Source organism: Mauremys mutica, chromosome 4, assembly GCF_020497125.1.
Source record: "Mauremys mutica isolate MM-2020 ecotype Southern chromosome 4, ASM2049712v1, whole genome shotgun sequence".
Taxonomy (NCBI): Eukaryota; Metazoa; Chordata; order Testudines; family Geoemydidae; genus Mauremys; species Mauremys mutica.
In genome coordinates, this window is record NC_059075.1 from 128,998,967 (window position 1) to 129,017,048 (window position 18,082).

At 55.3% G+C, this 18,082-nt stretch overlaps 1 protein-coding gene across 3 annotated transcripts in view; it reads left to right on the top strand.

The window, feature by feature from the left end:
* The window catches only part of CACNA1S (calcium voltage-gated channel subunit alpha1 S), a 120,259-nt gene that overhangs the window by 35,736 nt on the left and 66,441 nt on the right, over nucleotides 1–18,082 (top strand). For all 3 annotated transcript variants that reach the window (XM_045014196.1, XM_045014197.1, XM_045014198.1), the window contains 11 exons: nucleotides 3,257–3,405; nucleotides 4,534–4,615; nucleotides 5,452–5,612; nucleotides 6,100–6,325; nucleotides 7,932–8,139; nucleotides 8,358–8,478; nucleotides 8,911–9,025; nucleotides 9,185–9,278; nucleotides 10,513–10,582; nucleotides 11,467–11,599; nucleotides 11,903–12,032. In XM_045014196.1, the coding sequence (XP_044870131.1) occupies nucleotides 3,257–3,405; nucleotides 4,534–4,615; nucleotides 5,452–5,612; nucleotides 6,100–6,325; nucleotides 7,932–8,139; nucleotides 8,358–8,478; nucleotides 8,911–9,025; nucleotides 9,185–9,278; nucleotides 10,513–10,582; nucleotides 11,467–11,599; nucleotides 11,903–12,032 (1,489 nt within the window). The remainder of the gene's footprint in view (nucleotides 1–3,256; nucleotides 3,406–4,533; nucleotides 4,616–5,451; nucleotides 5,613–6,099; nucleotides 6,326–7,931; nucleotides 8,140–8,357; nucleotides 8,479–8,910; nucleotides 9,026–9,184; nucleotides 9,279–10,512; nucleotides 10,583–11,466; nucleotides 11,600–11,902; nucleotides 12,033–18,082) is intronic.

Sequence of the window (18,082 nt, forward strand, 5' to 3'; positions counted from 1 at the left end):
ATTCATTTGCTTTTGCATGACAGCACAGATGGTTATCAGCCATATTGTACCATCTACCATGCCATTGTAAATTGGCAAGGTGATGATGGTTACCAGCCGTATTGTATTTTACCTTCTGCTGCTGTCATAGGTGCCCCTGGCCGAGATCAGCCGGGGGCGCAAAAGACAAAACTGGGAATGACTCCCCGAGTCAATCCCTCCTTTATGGTATCTAAAAATAGAATAATTCCTGCATAGAAGATGGGGCTAGTGTAGTAGAGATCCAGTGTTTCAGAGAACCAGAGAGCACAGTCGCTCCGTGTCAGATTATGCAGGAATGATGAGCTGCATGGCATTCACGGGGTGCTCCTGCAACAACCCCACCTGTTGCTTCCCTCCTCCCCCAGCCTTCCCGGGCTACCGTTGCAGTGTCCCCTGATTTGTGTGCTAAAGTAATAAAGAATGCAGGAATAAGAAACAGTGACTTGTTACTGAAATGAAATGAGGGGAAGGCAGCCTCCAGCTGCTATGATTGTTCAGACAGGACATTAAGCAGTGTGGTGGGAGAGGAAAACAGCATCCTGCTGCTATGACAGTCCAGGCAGTACAGAATCTTTTCTTTACACATGAAGGGTGGGGGCTGATGGAGCTCAGCCCCCTGTTGCTATGATGAAGATGGTTAGCAGGCCGTCTACTTATGGGCCGATGATGAGGACGGGTACCAGTCGTATTGCACTACACCATCTACAGCAAGGCTGATGATGATGATGACGGATATCAGTCTTATTGCACCATCAGCCACCCATGAGGCGGAGGGAGGAAAGGATGCTACAGTACAGTGCCGCAGCATCGCGTCTACCAGCAGCATTCAGTACACATAGGGTGACATTTAAAAGAGTCAAGAGACGATTTTTTTTCCTTTTCCTTCTGGGGGTGTGGGAGGGGGGTACATTGACGAGCTATGCCCTGAACCGCCGCGGACAATGTGTTTGACCGTACAGGTATTGGGAGATCAGCCAAGAATGCAAATGCTTTTCGGAGACTGCAGGAACTGTGGGATACCTTGCGTCCTCAGTCCCCCCCTCCCTCCATGAGCGTCCATTTGATTCTTTGGCTTTCCGTTACGCTTGTCACGCAACAGCGTGCTGAGTCTCTGATACGCCGTCTGTCCGGAGATTTTTTAAACATACTTTGGACCAGGCGTAACATTACAGTAATTCCCCTAATTAGATGCAGGAGTCGCCGAGCGAGATCACCCTGAGGAGGGTCACTGAAGGAGATAGAGAGCGCATGCTGCGTGAAAGCCAGCACAAACCAGGGCCTATGCAGCCGTGCTCGGGGAGGCAATGCTCCCTGAGTACCTCATGAAAGCCTGGCGTGGAAAAGTGTGCTATCACGGAGCACCCAATAAGGCAGCTCTCCCCAGGAACCTCCTGCGGAGGCTTTTCGATTACCTCCAGGAGAGCTTCATGGAGATCTCCCAGGAGGATTTCTATTCTATCCCCATATATGTAGAGACCTCCTTTTCACATACTTCAGCTTCCTGTTATATTAAGAATAAAAGTTTACATGGTTAAAGCACTTACCGACTGCTCCTTCCCCTGATTCAGGGTCCGGGTTAACGGCCGGGGAGGGTTGGTGGGGGATCTCCGTGAGGGTGCTGAAGAGATCCTGGCTGTCGGGGAAACCAGCGTTGTAAGTGCTGTCGCCTGCCTCGTCCTCCACAAACCCTTCCTCATCTTCCCCGTCCGTGAACATCGCCGAGGAACTGTCCGTCGACACTGTCCCATCATCAGAGTCCATGGTCACTGGTGGGGCAGTGGTGGCAGGCTCCGTAGCGTCCGTTTGCCGCTTTGATTTTTTGGTAGCCTTGTCTGGGGTCCTTGATTTTCACGCGGCGCTGCGTTGCATCCCGCCTGTATCCTCTGTCTCTCATGGCTTTGGAGACCTTCTCGTAGGTCTTTGCATTCCATTTTTTGGAGCGCAGCTCCGAAAGCACAGACTCCTCGCCCCACACACCGATCAGATCCAAGACTTCCCGGTCAGTCTATGCTGGGTCCCTCTTTCTATTCAGAGATTACATGAACTCCTCTGCTGGAGAGCTCTGCATTGCTGCCGGTGCTGCTGAGCTCGCCCCGATGTCCAACCACGAAATGAGATTCAAACTGTCCAGACAGGAAAAGGAATTCAAATTTTCCCGGGGCTTTTCCTGTGTGGCTGGTCAGAACATCGAAGCTCGGACTGCTGTCCAGAGCGTCAACAGAGTGGTGCACTGTGGGATAGCTCCCGGAGCTACTAAGTTCGATTTGCATCCACACCTAGCCTAATTCGACATAGCCATGTCGAATTTAGCGCTACTCCCCTTGTCGGGGAGGAGTACAGAATTCGAACTAAAGAGCCCTCTATGTCGAATTAAATGGCTTCCTGGTGTGGACGGGTGCGCGGTTAATTCGATTTAACGTTGCTAAATTCAAATTAAAGTCCTAGTGTAGACCAGGCCTCAGTTAACCAGGTGTCACTTCCTTGGTCCCTGCAGTGTCACAATCTTACTAGTCCTCAAGTCTTCCAGCGTGGCCAAGACATGAATTAAAGCAAACGGGTAAAATACCACTGAAAACAAACCCACCTGTCCTTTCCAGGCCTGCTTTATCCCTCAGAAAGGACCAAAAAAAGGCCAAGCCTGATGTTTTCCCCCCTTGACGGGTCACCTTTACTCTGGAGAGCATGGGAAAGTGAGCACAGCTGGCAATCACTCTGCACCCTCCAGCTGTGTGAGCTTCCCCATTAGCTCTGACACTCCGTTATGATTTTTTCAAGGCTTTCCAGTATCGGATACTCCTGTGTGCCTCAACAGCAGCAGTGGGGACAGCCGTTAGTGCTCCTAATGTTAACTGGCCCTCTTTACAATCTAGCTGCAGTAGTTGGTTCTGTGGTTTCCTGTGGCAAGGAGTTCCACAGGATGATAAAAAAATGAGGAATAGGGAAGCATTTCCTGTTATTAGGTCTGTATTCCTCCTCCTCCCCTCCCCCCCCAATTTTGTATTCTATAACAAAGGTAGAAGGCAGGACTGATCCATTCTCAGTCTTCAGTTGAGTTAAAGGAGTAATTCCACTAGCTGGCATCAGTAGTAGGCTCTTATCCTCTCTGGGGACTAGCCACTAGAATGGGACGTGGCACACACTTGATGAGTGTGTCTCATGAGCAAGGTCTGGATTGAAGCTGCCCACAGAGCCCCCTCTCCATTGGCCTCATGCCAGCCATCTGGGTTTGTTCCAGGGAGTTCACCAAGGAGCGTGAGAAGGCCAAGTCACGGGGCACGTTCCAGAAGCTGCGGGAGAAGCAGCAGCTGGAGGAGGATCTGAAGGGTTACATGGACTGGATCACCCATGCCGAAGTCATGGATAGCCACCGGGCCAGGGGAGAAGGTACCATCCTCACCTGGGCAAAGCCAGGCAGGACACGCCCAGGCCTGGCTTCCCTCTCGCTTCTGGAGAATGGTTAAATCCTCCACCGGCGGGAGGGGAGGTGTCTGTGGGATGAGTGGGGGGGAGGCGGGGGGGAAGGTGTGCATTTGCTCCTAGTTTACTCATTGAGGGAGGCTACCCCTCCCTTGACATTAACCAGGTTCAAGGTTTAGAAGCTGCTTCAGACCCACCAGAGATGAAGAGTTTTTGGAGAGGAAAGACAGTCTTATGGCATAGGACAGGCCAAGGTCTCAGGAAGCCTCCAGTCTGTTCCTGACTCTGCCACTGACTTACTGGGTGACCTCAGGAACGTCACTTCACCAATCCGTGCCTCAGTTTCCCCACGCGTAGTGGGATGTACTAACATTTGCCCATTTTGGGCTGAAATTAGTCACATTTGCTAAGGGCTTTGAGAACCTTAAGTGAAAGTTGCTCTAGAAGAGAGTTACTGACCCTCTTCCCTATTGCCTCCCTGGGATGCTGTTATCTGCTTGGATATAATCCCTTGGCTCTTTGTTTACTCTGTGGGGCATTTTACACAGCTGTGGAGCTCTATGTAATGATCACAATTCTGAACTCCATCGCTGGTCCCCTGCTCTCTGTTGCCACCGGTTACACTCCCGTGGTGTCTAGTATCGCTCTGTTTCTTCGCACATTATGATGCCAAAAACCCCCTCCTTCCCAAACTTGTTCTACTGAGCGCAGACGTGTCTCTTGGGGAGGTTTGTCTCTCTTAGGGAGTTAATCAATGGGAACCCTTCCATGGCAGATGTGCTTCTCAGGATGTACCTACACTGCAATCACTTTCATCTAGCCAGCTCAGTCACCAGAGTGGGTAAAGACGCAATAGCCCCGTGAGTAATTATGCACTGATTTCACCGCTCCAGTATCGGAGCTAGCGAGATTAAAGTTCGCTCGGGTGCATCTGCACAAGCTGCGATCAAACCTCTGATTGCAGTGTGGACATTCCCTTAGAGTTCCCCTTCCAGATGTGCTTCTGGGAGGCTCCCTGGTGGGAATCCATTGCCGATGTCCCCATATGTCTCTTGAGGGGGTCCCCAGCTCACTGAAGATCTCTCTCTTTCATAGGGATGCTGCCATCAGAGGAAGGGGGTTCAGAGACAGAGAGCCTGTATGAAATTGAGGGCATGAACAAATGGATTCTCTTCTTGTGAGTAAACACACACACACACACACACTCTCTCTCTCTGTCTCACTCTATCTCCTGCCTGACCTCGACTCTCCTGCTCTTGGAATCAATCCTGTTGTAAGAGCCCCTATTGGAAGAGCGGGTGTTTTTGTTAGGGGCGGATACACCATGTTCACTGCAGCCCACACAAAGGTGGATTGTGCTATGTCCGGCTCTGGAAAAAGGCTAGCTCAGGTGTTATCCCGCCTCTTCCTTTGGGGGACCATGCGTCAAGCTCCTCTCCCCAATCCCTCCTCCCACCCAGCACACTCCAGGGCTCCGGGAACTGTGTGAGTGGTGTCAGGAAATCCAAGGTCATTCCGACCGATGAGCAGGTGATGCCAGCGCACTCTTTAAGGGGCAGTGTCCTCTCCAGAGCATGCACAGGACCGGCCACCATGCGGAAGGGAAGGCATCTCATGGATACTGCGCTGGGCGAGCAGCCAGGACACCTGGGTTCTATTCCTTGGGCAAGTGCCTTAGTTTCACCATCTGTAAAATGGGGATAAATGAAGCACACTTCCCCAGGGCTTTGAGACAGTTTGTTCATTAACGCACCTCTTTTACCCTGGTGCATCCCCATTTGGCGTGGGGATTGAGTGTGGACTTTGACCCTGTGCTGGTAATAGTTTGGGATGGAGGAAAGGTGGTAGAGAGGGGCAAAGCGGTATCCCTGCCTGCAGAACCCCTCTCCTCTGCATTTGCGTGGGTCCCTAGGCGCTGGTGGGCAGGGCGCTTTGCAATGACTCTGCCCTCTGGGGCTGGGTGCTGCGGGGGCAGGGAGCCCCAAAGTCACCCTTCTTGGGCTGTCTCTCTAGCCGGCAGTGGAGGCGATGGAACCGCCTGTTCCGCAGGAAGTGCCGCGAGGTGGTGAAATCCAAGTTTTTCTATTGGCTGGTGATCCTGCTCATCTCGCTGAACACCCTGTCAATCGCTTCCGAGCATCACTGGCAGCCCGAGTGGCTGACCCGTGTGCAAGGTGAGCAGGGCGGCCCAGGGCTGGGGAGCCGCTGCCGGTTCAGTGCATCCACGGGCGTGCGTGCGCACATGCCTGCCCAGACGTGAACACCCACATAGACACCCACACACCAACACACACATGTGCATGCGCCTGTGCACCCCACACACGCAAAAGTGCACGTGCACCCCCGTGCCTGCATGCACATGTAGTTTCCTCCCGGTCTTGTGCTTCCCCTCCTGTGCACAGACCAACCTCTTGCTGGGGTGGGGAAGGGAACATTCTGCTGCCACTGCTCAGGGCTAGGAGCTGGGCAGGTAAGTGTGAGTCAGCCTCCTCTTCCTCCCTGCTGCGCTGCCCCAGGATCGTAGGCTGGGGGAGAGGGAGGCAGCAGGGGGCGTAGTGAGAGGGCAGAGGAGGATGTGGTCTCACGAGCAGCCGCTAGTGGCCAGCGGGGGATCTGCCGCCTGGGTCCAGAGCGCTGACCGGCTGGGTTCACTGCTTGCAGACAGCGCCAACCGGGTGCTGCTGGCGCTCTTTGCGGCCGAGATGCTGCTGAAGATGTACGCGCTGGGCCTGCGCCAGTACTTCATGTCCCTCTTCAACCGCTTCGACTGCTTCGTGGTGTGCGTCGGCATCCTGGAGATTATCCTGGTGGAGATCAACGTCATGTCGCCCCTGGGCATCTCCGTCCTGCGGTGCATTCGCCTGCTGAGGATCTTCAAGATAACCAGGTGAGGGCATCTCTCCCCAGGGCCTGGGGTCAGGCAGTACAGGCAGGGGGGCTTGCACTGGGAAGCAGAGCTGTCCTTACCCCTTCTAAGGCCTCAGGCATCACCACAACTATGAGCTGCCGGAGGCTGAGGAAGGGGAACTGGTGATTTCTCTGGCCTCTGTGTGGCCAGGGTCAGGATATCTAGTGTCTGTTTACAGCTCCGGGAGGGGAGTGAGGTCTACTGGTTAGAGCAAGGGCCTAGGAGTCAGGACTCCTGGGTTCTACCCCAGCCACAGGAGGGGGGTGGGGTCTAGTGGTTAGAGCAGGGGGCAGGGAGCCAGGACTCCTGGGTTCTCTCCCCGGCTCTGGGAGGGGAGTGGGGTCTAGTGGGTCAGAGCAGGGAGCTGGGAGTCAGGACTCCTGCGTTCTCTCCCCGGCTCGGGGAGGGAAGTAGGGTCTAATGGGTCAGAGCAGGGGGCGGGGAGTCAGGACTCTTGGGTTCTCTCCCAGGCTCTGGGAGGGGAGTGGGGTCTAGTGGGTCAGAGCAGGGAGCAGGGAGCTGGGAGTCAGGACTCCTGAGTTCTCTCTCTGGCTCTGGGCGGGGAGGGGGGTCTAGTGGATCAGAGCAGGGAGGTGGGGGGCTCGGACATACAACTCCGGGGCTCTAATCAGTGTCAGATTAGATCTGACACTGACTCACCCCCATCAGCCCCCAGCTGATCAGGCTGTCCTGTGAGTGATGGGGCAAACCACACTCTGAGTAGTTACCTGCGGCCCTGCTGGAAGGAGGGCGTGGAGAGTGCAGGGTCTGAGCCCTCCTGCCCTGAGACAAACCAACAGCTCAGCCCATCCTTTGGGACCCAGAGAGGCTTCTCACAGCTACCCGGAGCAGGAGCCTGAGCCTGCTCTGCCAGAGGGGTCCCGGAGACACAACAGAGAATGCCACAGGATTCATGAACCTCACTTCCCTAGGTTGGGATATTTGGTGGTAATAATGAAAAAGGGGGGAAGCTGGGCATGGGGTTCACCTGGCCCCCAGATCTGTCCTCATCACCATAACATCAGAGCAACGGATTCCTCCTCATGCCCCCTGTGCGGCAGGGTAGCATCCTTATTCCTGTTTCATACATGGGGAACGGAGGCACGGAGGGGCTAAGTGCCAGGCCCATGGTCGCACAAGACATCTGTGGCAAAGCCAGGAACTGAGTACTAGGATGTGTTTCCTAGTGGAGAGCGCACTTGAATGGGAATCAGGAGACCTGGCTTCTACTCCCAGCTCTGCCACTGGCCTGCTGGGAGACCTGTGGCAAGTCATGTTCCTGCCCAGTGCCTCAGTTTCCCCACCTGTGAGATGGGGACAAGGAACCTGGCGTCCTTTGCAAAGTACTTTGAGATCTACTGATGAAAAGCACGACAGAAGAGCGAGGCATTATTCTTATCATCTCCTGTCTAACACCTGGTCCCAGGATCACACAGGAGACATTTGGCCAAGCAGAGATGAGATGATGGAGTGTCCCCCTCGAATGAGCAGGGCATTCCCCTCATCACCCTGCCCCCCATATCTGCTTGTGCACCCCAGCGGTGCCCCTCGGCGTAAGCAGCCTGTGTGCCTCTCCTCACGCTAGGTACTGGACCTCTCTGAGCAACCTGGTGGCATCCCTGCTAAACTCGGTCCGCTCCATCGCCTCCCTGCTCCTCCTCCTCTTCCTCTTCATCATCATCTTCTCCCTGCTGGGGATGCAGCTCTTTGGCGGGAAGTATGACTTTGAAGACATGGAGGTGCGGCGCAGCACCTTTGATAACTTCCCCCAGGCACTCATCAGTGTCTTCCAGGTATGGGGCATGGGGTGCAGCGGGCATCAATCCCGCTGGTCTAACGCACAGAGGAGGGGCTGGAGTCAGGATACCTGGGTTCTTTCTTGGGCTCTGGGGGACAGTGTGACTTAGTGGTTAGAGCAGGGAACAAGGAGTCAGGACTCCTGGGTTCTGTTCTTTCTGGTCCAGTGGAATGGTTCTACCTGACCTGTTCTTTCACTCACCCTGTCTCGCAGATCCTGACCGGGGAAGACTGGAATTCAATCATGTACAATGGGATCATGGCTTATGGAGGGCCCTCCTTCCCCGGCGTGCTGGTCTGCATTTACTTCATCATCCTCTTTGTCTGTGGGAACTGTATCCTCTTTCTCGCCAGTTGGGGAGTAACAGCTGGGCGTTTTCTTGTCTTGTCCGGCACAGTCATGCCTAGGTTCAAGTACACATCGGGGAAGGGCTATGGGGCTGGGTATGGTATGTTCAGACATCATAGTACCAGGAGTGAGGGAAATGGTGAAACAGGAGTGGGGGTTTAAAGGGATGAAAAAATCAGTTGGGTAGCTCTCTTGGTCTCGTGGCTTCGGATCCCCCTCTGACACCAATGGAGGTTCGCTGGTGACGGCCAAGAGGCAGCTGTCATGGGCTCGTTGCTGAGCCTGGGGTTCTCCCCATCTGCCTGTGTACATTGCTTAGTGTCATCACACAGGCTCTCGCTAAGCCCTGGCCATGGAAGGGACTGATTCCTTACATATGAGCATGCTCCCTAAGCTCCTTAGCCCCACCCCCTTTCAGATATCCTGCTCAATGTCTTCCTGGCCATCGCTGTGGACAATCTGGCCGAGGCCGAGAGCCTGACGTCGGCCCAGAAAGCCAAAGCCGAGGAGAAGAAGCGGAGGAAAATGTCCAGGTCAGTGCTGCTCTCTGCTGCTTAAAAGCAGGAACCCCCAAGGGCCCAGGGCTTGCAAATCAATGTGAACTGCTGGTCTTGGGCATCATCTCAGCAACATTCATTGCCATCTGTGCTGTGGCCTCACTCCCCACCTCTTCTTTTCGGTTCCCCGTCCAGAAGTTACCCAGAGAAATCCGAGGAGGAAAAGCTCCTGCTGGCCAAGAAACTGGAGCAGAAAGCCAAGGCCGAAGGAATCCCTACCACAGCCAAGGTCAGTGCTGCGACCCCTCTGAGCTCGTCTGGCCAAATGTCTAGGGGAACTTTCCCCAGCACTTGAGGAGTACGGTACCGAGCAGTAATGTCTTCCCATTATTTGTCCTGTCGTGCATGAAAGGTGGATGGCCATGGAGGGAGGGAGGGAGGGAGATTTCCCCAGGGCCCACGGAATGACTGGGGACAAAATCCTGAGCTTCAGCAGATCCATCTCCGGAGACTTGTAGCAAGATGTCCATTCTGTACGCCCTGCAGGCCCGGATCATTCCTCTGACAAGCGAGCCTGCTTTCCCTGACCCCTCCCAAAACATGTGTCGGGGGGACGGGGAGTGGGACTCAGTGGGCACGGGCCCAGAATCAAAGGTCCTGTACCAAAGGACTGTCTCGGTGGAGTTTCCACTCAAGATCTTTCTCCACACACGTGTTCACAGACACACACGTAGGGCCCGTCAGAGGCCCTTGTCCAACTGGCCAGTGATCCTGGCTCCCCTGCCTCGTGTTGTTTATTATGAATTATTTCTTTTGTGGTAGCGCCTAGGAGCAGTGGCGGATTAGCCACTGGGCTCGAGGCCCCAGCCAACTGGGGGGCCTCCCGGAAAAAATCTGCTGGTGGCAGCGAAAGCCTGGAGCTGCGGCCGCCGGGCTGGTGGGGCTGGAAAGCCCCCACACACTGACCCTGTTCCATGGCAGAAGTGCTGGGTGGGGGAATCTCCTCTCCCTCCCCTCCCCCTCACATCAGCCAGACCCTTGTCCCACACAGAGCTTCTTTGGTCTTGGGGCCACAGTGGGGGGGTGGGGGGGGTGGAGAAAGGAGCAAAAGGGGTTGTGGGGCTGCATTGGGGAGGTGGAATGGGGAGGACCCTGGGTGGAACAGGGGTGGGCCCCAGGGGAAGGGGCAGAAAGGGGTGCGTCTGTGGGTGGGGCCACAGGCAGAAGGGGTGGGGAAGGCCCCCCACTTGCTCTAGCCCAAGGCCCAAGGGAACCTTAATCCGCCTCTGCCTAGGAGCCTCCGTCGTGGGTCAGAGCCCCATTGTGCCAGGCACTGTACAAACACAGAACAAACAGATGGCTCCTGCCCCAATGGGAGATCGGGGCGGGGGGAGCTCTCCCTGCCCCTCGCTGTGCAGCACTGTCCCGCTGGCCTAGGGAAGGCTGGCACGCAGAGCCCTGGCAGTGCCACGGGTGGCGACTCTGGGATGCTCAGTTCAGTCGCCTCTCTCTCTCCTTCTCAGTTAAAAGTGGACGAGTTTGAATCAAACGTAAATGAGATCAAAGACCCCTACCCTTCTGCTGACTTCCCAGGTAAGGCTCTGGCTTGATCCTTGCCGCCAGCCGGAGAGATTGAGGGAGCGAGGGAAAGGGTTGGGATGGCTTGCAGAGAGAAATCCCATTGGAGGGCTCTGGTCCCAAGAGTGCAGCTCAACTAGAGGCTTATTACGATGCAGAAAGCCACATGGTTTGTTTCCAGCAGATGCCAAGCTGGAATAAACTCTGTGCAGTTCTCTGCAGCGCTTGGTCTGTGTATGAGGGTGGGGGCGTGATCAGGGAGTTCTAGCTCTCTCTGGGGAGGATGCCAGTCTCTGCACATGCCTCTTCCATTGCTTGTGGGGTGTTACTTGCTTCACTGAGGGGCGAGTCCCGCTGCCCACTAGGGGGCACACTAGGAGGCATAAGATGGGGGACCCCCCCACACTCACTGAGAGCAATGGGAGCTGGGTTTGGCCAGGAGGATTTGAAGTCAGGACCTTGGGGGATACCCCAGGGTTTTGTCCTATGGGTCTCTAATGGCAAGCAGCACCTTGCTCCACAGCGGGAGTGTGAGTACACCCAGGGGCTTCAGGGTGCAAGGGGAGCCACAGCCCTTCATCTAACTGTGGTGGCCACACTCTCTCTGCCTGGCATAAAAGGAAACATGGCCAGATGTCAGGTTCCTGATCCCTGCATGGAGGGTCAGAGCTGTTCTGCTGACTCACCCTGCAGCTGGACCACGGGGGTCTCATCATCCCCAACTCCGGATGGTTAAGGAAACAATCCCTCATTGGCTTCCCAGGACAGAGAGGGGCCAAGTAAACCTTCCCTACCTCTAAGTTTCACATTCTGCTAGGTTTTTTTTTCTTTTGGCTGCCGATAAGTGAATGACCCCAGCATGCGAGCTCAAAGTTTCCCTCCCTCTGGCTGCTCCACAGGTGACGATGAGGAAGATGAGCCCGAAATCCCCCTGAGCCCTCGGCCACGCCCCCTGGCAGAGCTGCAGCTCAAGGAGAAAGCAGTGCCCATGCCCGAAGCCAGCGCCTTTTTCATCTTCAGCCCAACCAACAAGTAGGTGCTGCTTCTCCTCCCATCTGTCAGAAACCCAGCAGTGATCAGCGAGGATAGAACCTGGGACCTCCCGACTGAGCTACAAAGTAACACCTTTAGCTGTAATGGGCATTTACAGCCTCTGGAGCCAGCTGTGCCCACAGTAGAAGCATGCCAGGCACACAGAGTGAGGGGTGCCACTCCCAAGACTCAGGCAGGGATCTCCCCAGCTGCACCACTCCCCAAGCTCTAACCTGGGCTGTCACTCAGCCCCTTGGAGCTGCCAATGCTTTGACTGCCTGCCTCCCCTCTCTCCCTTCCCAGGATCCGAGTGCTGTGCCACCGAATTGTCAACGCCACCTGGTTCACCAACTTCATCCTGCTCTTCATCCTGCTCAGCAGCGTCTCTCTGGCAGCTGAGGATCCCATCCGGCCTGAGTCCTTCAGGAACCAGGTGCCCAGGTTGGGCTGTTGGGGAAAGCAGTTTGAGCCACCAGAAATGTGCAGCTTCAGGGGAGCTGCTTGCCAGGCTATTGGCTCATGCCCAAGGAGAGTTTGGAACAGCGGCCTGGGAATCAGGACAGCTGGGTTCTCTTCCTGGCTCTTAGAGGGAAGGGCTGTCTAGTGGTTAGATCAGGGGATTTGGAGACAGAACCCCTGGGTTTTATTCCTGGCTATAGCAGGGAAAAGGGGGAGCTCATGGTTAGAGGAGGAAATTCTGACTCCAGACTCCTGGGTTTTGTGCTTGGCTCTGCAAGGAGAGTTGTGTAGTTCTAGAACAACGGTTCAGCATGCTTGTGTCCAAGGAGAGTTTAGTGCAGGGGATGAGGAATCAGGAGTCCTGGGTTCTTTTCCTGGCTCTGGAAGGAAAGCCTGTTCCAGGGCTACAGCAGGGGATTCTGGATTCTCATTCCAGCCCTGGCACTAACTTTACTTTGTGGCCTTGGTCAAGTCACTTCCTCTCTGTGCCTCACCATCCCAGTCTGTAGCAGAGGGATAATAAAGCTGCCCTGTGAGGTTAAATTCGTTCCCTGCTGGGAGCTGCTTGGCACCTGTGGTGTAGGGAGCGGTAGGGATGCCCGCAGAGCAGTCCATTGCCCTGTGAAGCACTCGGAGACCCCACGAGTGCGGATGGAGTTATTCATCAGAACTCCATGGCTGGAGGTGGGCCATTGGGCAGGGTGCAGAGGTGACACCGAGCATTCGCGGTCTCAGGTGCCTGGCTGGCTGGTTCTTGCTCATGTGCTCAGGGTCCAACCGATCACCATATTTGGGGTCAGGAAGGAGTTTTCCCCCAGGTCACACCGGCTGGCATCTTGGGGCTAGGTGGTTTTGCCTTCCTTTGGGGCACAGATCACTTACAAGGACCAGCTGGGTTTGTCTCAGTAAAACAAATCCCTGCCATTGCAGGGGCCTGAGCCATTGGTGGGCCCCTCGATCACTGGACTGCTGGCTCAGGTTTCCGTGGAAACCTCAGCAGTGTGGGGCACACAGCTGAGGTAAAATGGGTCTGCTCTAAAAAACTGGAATCAGGACTCCTGGCTTCTGCCACGAACTGCCTGTGTGATCACTGGCAAGTCACTTAACATCACCCCGTGCCTCAGTTTCCCCACCTTTAAATTGTCTTGGATTGTAATACTTTGGATGTACAGAGCCTTTCCTCTGAGGACCCCAAAGCACTGTCACTCACCTCATTTTACACATAGGGAAACTGAGGCCTGGAGAGAGGAAATTACTTGCCTAAGGTCACCCAGCTAGATGCTTACAGAGCTGGGAAAAGAACCCAGGAATCCTGACACCTTAGGCCATGGTCCTTTCCCCGAGCCAGGAATTGAACCCAGGAGTCTTGACCCTAAATCGCCAGCATTAACCACTAGAACACTGACTGGTGAGGCCACATCTGGAGTATTATGTCCAGTTTTGGGCCCCCCACTACAGAAAGGATGTGGACAAATTGGAGAGAGTCCAGTGGAGAGCAATGAAAATGATCGGAGGGCTGGGGCACATGACTTACGAGGAGAAGCTGAGGGAACTAGGCTTATTTAGTCTGCAGAAAAGAAGAGTGAGGGGGGATTTGATAGCAGCCTTCAACTACCTGAAGGGGTGTTCCAAAGAGGATGGAGCTCGGCTGTTCTCAGTGGTGGCAGATGACAGAACAAGGAGCAATGGTCTCAAGTTGCAGTGTGGGAGGTCTAGGTTGGATATTAGGAAAAACTATTTCACTAGGAGGGTGGTGAAGCACTGGAATGGGTTACCTAGGGAGGTGGTGGAATCTCCTTCCTTAGAGGTTTTGAGGATCAGGCTTGAGAAAGCCCTGGCTGGGATGATTTAGTTGGGGTTGTTCCTGCTTTGAGCAGGGGCTTGGACTTGATGACCTCCTGAGGTCTCTTCTAACCCTAATCTTCTATGATTCTATGAACACTCTCCCCTCCCAAAGGGTACGTCCACACTACGGGATTATTCCAATTTTACATAAACCGGTTGTGTAAAACAGATTGTATAAAGTCGAGTGCACGCGGCCACACTAAGCACATTAATTCGGCGGTGTGCGTCCATGTACTGAGGCTAGCGTCGATTTCCGGAGCATTGCATTGTGGGTAGCTATCCCATAGCTATCCCATAATTCCCGCAGTCTCCCCAGCCCATTGGAATTCTGGGTTCAGATCCCAGTGCCTGATAGGGCAAAAAACATTGCCGCTGGTGCTTCCGGGTACAGCCTCACCCCTCCCTCCATGAAAGCAGCAGCAGCCAACCGTTTCGCGCCTTTTTTCCTGGGTGAACTGTGCAGACGCCATTCCACGGCAAGCATGGACCCTGCTGAGGTGAAGACAGCAATCATGGACGTTTTAAACACCTCGTGCCTTCTCGTGCAGTCAATGCTGAACCGGGACCTGCAAAGCCAGGCGAGGAGGCGGCGGCTACGGCAGCGTGGCGACGAGAGTGAAGAGGACATGGACACAGAATTCTGTCAAACTGCGGGCCCCTGTGCTTTGGAGATCCTGCCGGTAATGGGGCAGGTTCTAGCCATTGAACGCCGATTTTGGGCCCGGGAAACAAGCACAGACTGGTGGGACCGCATAGTGTTGCAGGTGTGGGACGATTCCCAGTGGCTGCGAAACTTTCGCATGCATAAGGGCACTTTCATGGAACTTTGTGACTTGCTTTCCCCTGCCCTGAAGTGCCAGAATACCAAGATGAGAGCAGGCCTCACAGTTGAGAAGCGAGTGGCGATAGCCCTCTGGAAGCTTGCAACGCCAGACAGCTACCGGTCAGTCGGGAATCAATTTGGAGTGGGCAAATCTACTGTGGGGGCTGCTGTGATGCAAGTAGCCAAAGCAATCACTGAGCTGCTGCTACGAAAGGTTGTGACTCTGGGAAATGTGCAGGTCATAGTGGATGGCTTTGCTGCAATGGGATTCCCTAACTGTGGTGGGGCGATAGATGGAACCCATATCCTTATCTTGGCACCGGAGCACCAGGGCACCCACTACATAAACCGCAAGGGGTACTTTTCCATGGTGCTGCTGCAAGCACTGGTGGATCACAAGGGACGTTTCACCAACATACACGTGGAATGGCTGGGAAGGGTTCATGACGCTCGTGTCTTCAGGAACACTACTCTGTTTAAACGGCTGCAGCAAGGGAATTACTTCCCAGACCAGAAATTAACAGTTGGGGATGTTGAAATGCCTGTCATTATCCTGGGGGACCCAGCCTACTCCTTGATGCCATGGCTCATGAAGCCATACGCAGGCAGCCTGGACAGTGGTCAGGAGCTGTTCAACTACAGGCTGAGCAAGTGCAGAATGGTGGTAGAATGTGCATTTGGCCGTTTAAAGGCGCGCTGGCGCACATTACTGACTTGCCCAGACCTCAGCCAAACTGATGTCCCCATTGTTATTGCTGCTTGCTGTGTGCTCCACAATCTCTGTGAGAGTAAGGGGGAGACTTTTATGGTGGGGTGGGAGGCTGAGGCAAATCACCTGGCTGCTGATTACGCACAGCCAGACACCAGGGTGATTAGAAGAGCACACCAGGAAGCGGTGCGCATTAGAGAAGCTTTGAAAACCAATTTCATCGCTGGCCAGGGTACAGTCTGACTGTTGTGTTTGTTTCTCCTGGATGAACCCCCCCCTTGATTGACTCATTCCCTGTAAGCCACCCCCCCCCTTCGATCACAGCTTGCTTTCTAAGGAAATAAAGTCACTCTTGTTTAAAAATCATGTATTCCTTATTACTTAATTATAAAAAGAGGGAGAGAACTGACAAGGTAGCCCGGGTGGGGTTTGGGAGGAGAATAGTAGGGAAGGAAAAGGCCACTAAAAAAATTTCATAATAATGAGAGCCTTTTGGTTGGGCTGTCCACTGGGGTGGAGTGGGCGGGTGCACGGAGCCTCCTCCCCACGAGTTCTTACTCGTCTGCCGGGTGAAGAGGCTAAGGAACATGGTGAGGGGGGAGGGTGGTTACACAGGGGCTGCAGCGGCACTCTGTGATCCTGCTGCCGTTCCTGAAGCTCCACCATATGCCGGAGCATGTCAGTTTGATCACGCAGCAGCCCCAGAGTTGCATCCCGCCACCACTGATCTTCCTGCCGCCACCTCTCATCTCGAGCATCTCTCCTCTCATCTCGAGCGTCTCTCCTGTCCTCACGTTCGTCCCTCCTGTCCTCACATTGGTCCCTCCTGTCCTCACGGTCACTGGCATCTTTCCTGTACTTTGCTACCACGTCCTTTCACTCATTCAGATGAGCTCTTTCATTGCAGGTCACTTCCATGATTTCCGAAAACATTTCTTCTCGCGTCTTTTTTTCCCGCCGCCTTATCTGAGATAGCCTTCGGGACGGAGTAGGGAGGGAAAAATTTGCAGCTGCATGAGGGAGGGAAAAAAGGGAGAGAAGTATTTAAAAAGATGCATTTTAGAGAACAATGGTCATACTCTTTCACGGTGAACAACACTATTCATCTTACATAGCACATGTGTTTTCACTACAAGGTCGCATTTTGCATCCTAATATTGAGTGCCTGCGGCTTTGGTGTTACAGATCACAGACGCAGGTCCAGGCATCAGAATTCGGCTTGCATGCGGCCATGGTAAGCCATTGTCTTTCGTCTTCTGCAGCCTTCATCCAGGGCCGCCCAGAGGATTCCGGGGGCCCGGGGTCTTCGGCGGCGGGAGGCCCTTCCGTTCTGGGACCCGCTGCCGAAGTGCCCCAAAGACCCGCGGCTGGAGCCCCCCGCCGCCGAATTACCGCCGAAGCGGGACCCGCCGCCGAAGTGCAGCCCGGTCTTCGGCGGTAATTCGGCGGCGGGGGGGGGGGTCCCCGCCGCGGGTCTTCGGGGCACTTCGGCGGCAGGTCCCGGAATGGAAGGGCCCCCCACCGCCGAATTACCGCCGAAGACCGGGCTGCACGTCTGCGGCGGGTCCCGCTTTGGCGGTAATTCGCCAGTGGGGGGTCCTTCCGCCCCGGAGCGGAAGGACCCCCCGCTGGCGAAGACCGGAAGCGAAGAAGCTCCTGCGCCCTCTTGCCCCGCCCCCTCTGGGCGGCCCTGACCCTATCCACCGCCCCCAGAACATCCACAATCCAACCCCCCCATTCCCTGCCCCCTGACCGCTCCCCCAACCTCTGCCCTCTCCCTGTGCCCTGACTGTCCCCAGGACTCCCTGCCCCTTAGCCAACCCCCCCGGCCCCAGCCTCTTACCCCCGGCTCCCTCCTCACCCAGAGCCTCAGCGCCTCGCCCAATAGCCGCAGCGTGTCTCCGGCGGGGCCTGAGCTCCGTCCCACTCAGAGCCGCGTGGTGAGGGGGCGGGGCTGCGAGCTCCACGCCGAGCGGAGGGAGCTGAGCTCAGCCCGGAGCTCCCAGCCCCGCCCCCTCACCACGCGGCTCTGAGCGGGGCGGGGCTTAGGGGCCCCGGTGGAGACACGCTGCGGCGCTGTCTGAGGACAGCGCTTGATGCGCTAGGGCTCCAGGAGAGGGGCGGAGGCGGGAGCCTCAGCTGTTCTCTTGGGGGCCCCTGCGGAGCCCAGGGCCCGGGGCAAATTGCCCCCTTTGCCCCCCCCTCTGGGCGGCCCTGCCTTCATCTATCCAGCGCCCTCCTTTCCCAAATAGCAAGCAAAGCCCGTTGAGTGCTGCTTCTTAACGTGCAGCAGCAGAAACCACCCCGTGGCTGGTATCATGGAAGATCACTGCTAAACACCACCTTTTCCCCCTCCCCCCCAACCGCGTGGCTGGTAGCTGGAAAGATCCCTGCTAGCCAAACGCGGAAAAGCTGAGCACCAATCGTGCCCCTCCCCCCCCCCCCGGCTTGGCTACCTGCAGGGAAGGATTTCTTTTAAGCCACAGGCAAACAGCCCAGTAGGAATGGCCATTTCTGTTCCCTTACTTAAATTCCTGAATTTCAACCAGGTTACCATGAACGATTTCACCTCTCCTGAGGTAACACAGTGAGATAAAGAACAGATGTTGCTTGAATGCCAGCAATCACCGGGACCATATGCAGCTAG